This window comes from Ailuropoda melanoleuca, unplaced genomic scaffold, assembly GCF_002007445.2.
Source record: "Ailuropoda melanoleuca isolate Jingjing unplaced genomic scaffold, ASM200744v2 unplaced-scaffold69716, whole genome shotgun sequence".
NCBI classification, from domain to species: domain Eukaryota; kingdom Metazoa; phylum Chordata; class Mammalia; order Carnivora; family Ursidae; genus Ailuropoda; species Ailuropoda melanoleuca.
The window spans coordinates 1-1,330 of record NW_023244632.1 but is presented as its reverse complement, the minus strand read 5'-3'; the positions used below and the strand labels follow the sequence as shown (position 1 = coordinate 1,330).

At 38.9% G+C, this 1,330-nt stretch overlaps 1 protein-coding gene across 1 annotated transcript; it reads right to left on the bottom strand.

Moving 5' to 3' along the window:
* Window positions 1–686: 686 nt before the first annotated feature.
* LOC100467343 (trace amine-associated receptor 6-like) lies at window positions 687–1,328 on the bottom strand. Its single transcript, XM_002923032.2, has one exon. The coding sequence runs from the start codon at window positions 1,326–1,328 to the stop codon at window positions 687–689; it is 642 nt and encodes a 213-aa protein (XP_002923078.2).
* Window positions 1,329–1,330: the final 2 nt, after the last annotated feature.

Genomic DNA, 1,330 nt, shown 5'->3' with positions numbered 1-1,330 from the left:
TTAGGTCATCAGCAATACACTACTTTGGGTCGTGTTGATAAAGAAAAAAAAATGATGGAAGATCTCCCTCCACAATGGCTGGAAAGTAACACAACACACCTCATAGGATGAGAAAATCATCACATATAAATACAATCACTAGTGTGGAAATTACACTATTGGCTCATAACTATTCCAGATATCTCCAAAGATAGAAAATATGAGTCTGGTTCTGAGCCTGAGGTGGCTGTTGTATATGGTTCAGAGACCTCTTAGGAGCTACAGGAAGACCGGACCCCAAGAAACAGCTGCTTAAAATGGAAGTCAAGTATCCAGAGTCCAGAGAAGACAGGGACTACGAGACTCACCAGGGGACACAGAACCAGGAAGCCTTTGAAGTTGACATAAAGATAAGCTTGAAAGGAAGACTTGGAGACAAAAATAATTAACTGACAGAGCAGGGAAGTGCGCAGATTTGGGGAAAGAGGAAATATAAACTTTGTGTCAACCATTGTTTAGTAAGTACATTTCTATCAAACATTTAAAGATGTTTACCACGCTAAAAGAATAAAAGCATAAAAATCATGCCCCTGAAATTAAGGTACCATTTTTCTTCCTCAGTTTAATGGATCATTATCATGCACCGTGATTCATGTCATACGCATTGAGAAATTCCCAATATATCCCCAAATTCCTCAATTTGAAATTTAGGGTTTTTTAGAAAATAAATTTATAGTTGATGAACTATCTTTTAAAACTTGACCACTTATAATGAGTTTTATTGCTCTCCTAAACCAAGGGTAAAATAAACCATAAATCAAAGGATTTACAGCAGAGTTATAATAACCAAACCAGCAAAATATCTCATAAACATATGAAGGTGTTATGAATCCCCCAAAAGAATCAATGAATGAATCAATGATATACGGTAACCACGAGATCAAAAATGCTATCACCGTGATACCCAGGGTTTTAGCAGCTTTTCTCTCTCTCTTACTCACACTGATTTTGTATGTCCCTGATGCTTCTGCTTGGCTACCGATGTTCTCAATCTTTATAGCCTGTTTTCTAGCCACAAGAAAAATATTACTGTACAGAATCATCATAACAAACGTAGGTGTGCAGAACAATAACAAATCTATCAACATCCAAAATTGATTTAGAACAGGATGACACCCTCCTACACAGTTGAGGGCACGAGATAATTCCTCCAGCCCATCATCATAGACACCTGTGTAGAACACGGCACCGCTGTATGCAAGGGGCAGGATCCAGGAGATGCTGACGCACATCCCTGACACAGACACCGTGAACTTGGTAGGATAGACCAGAGGGTCCGTGACAGCCATGT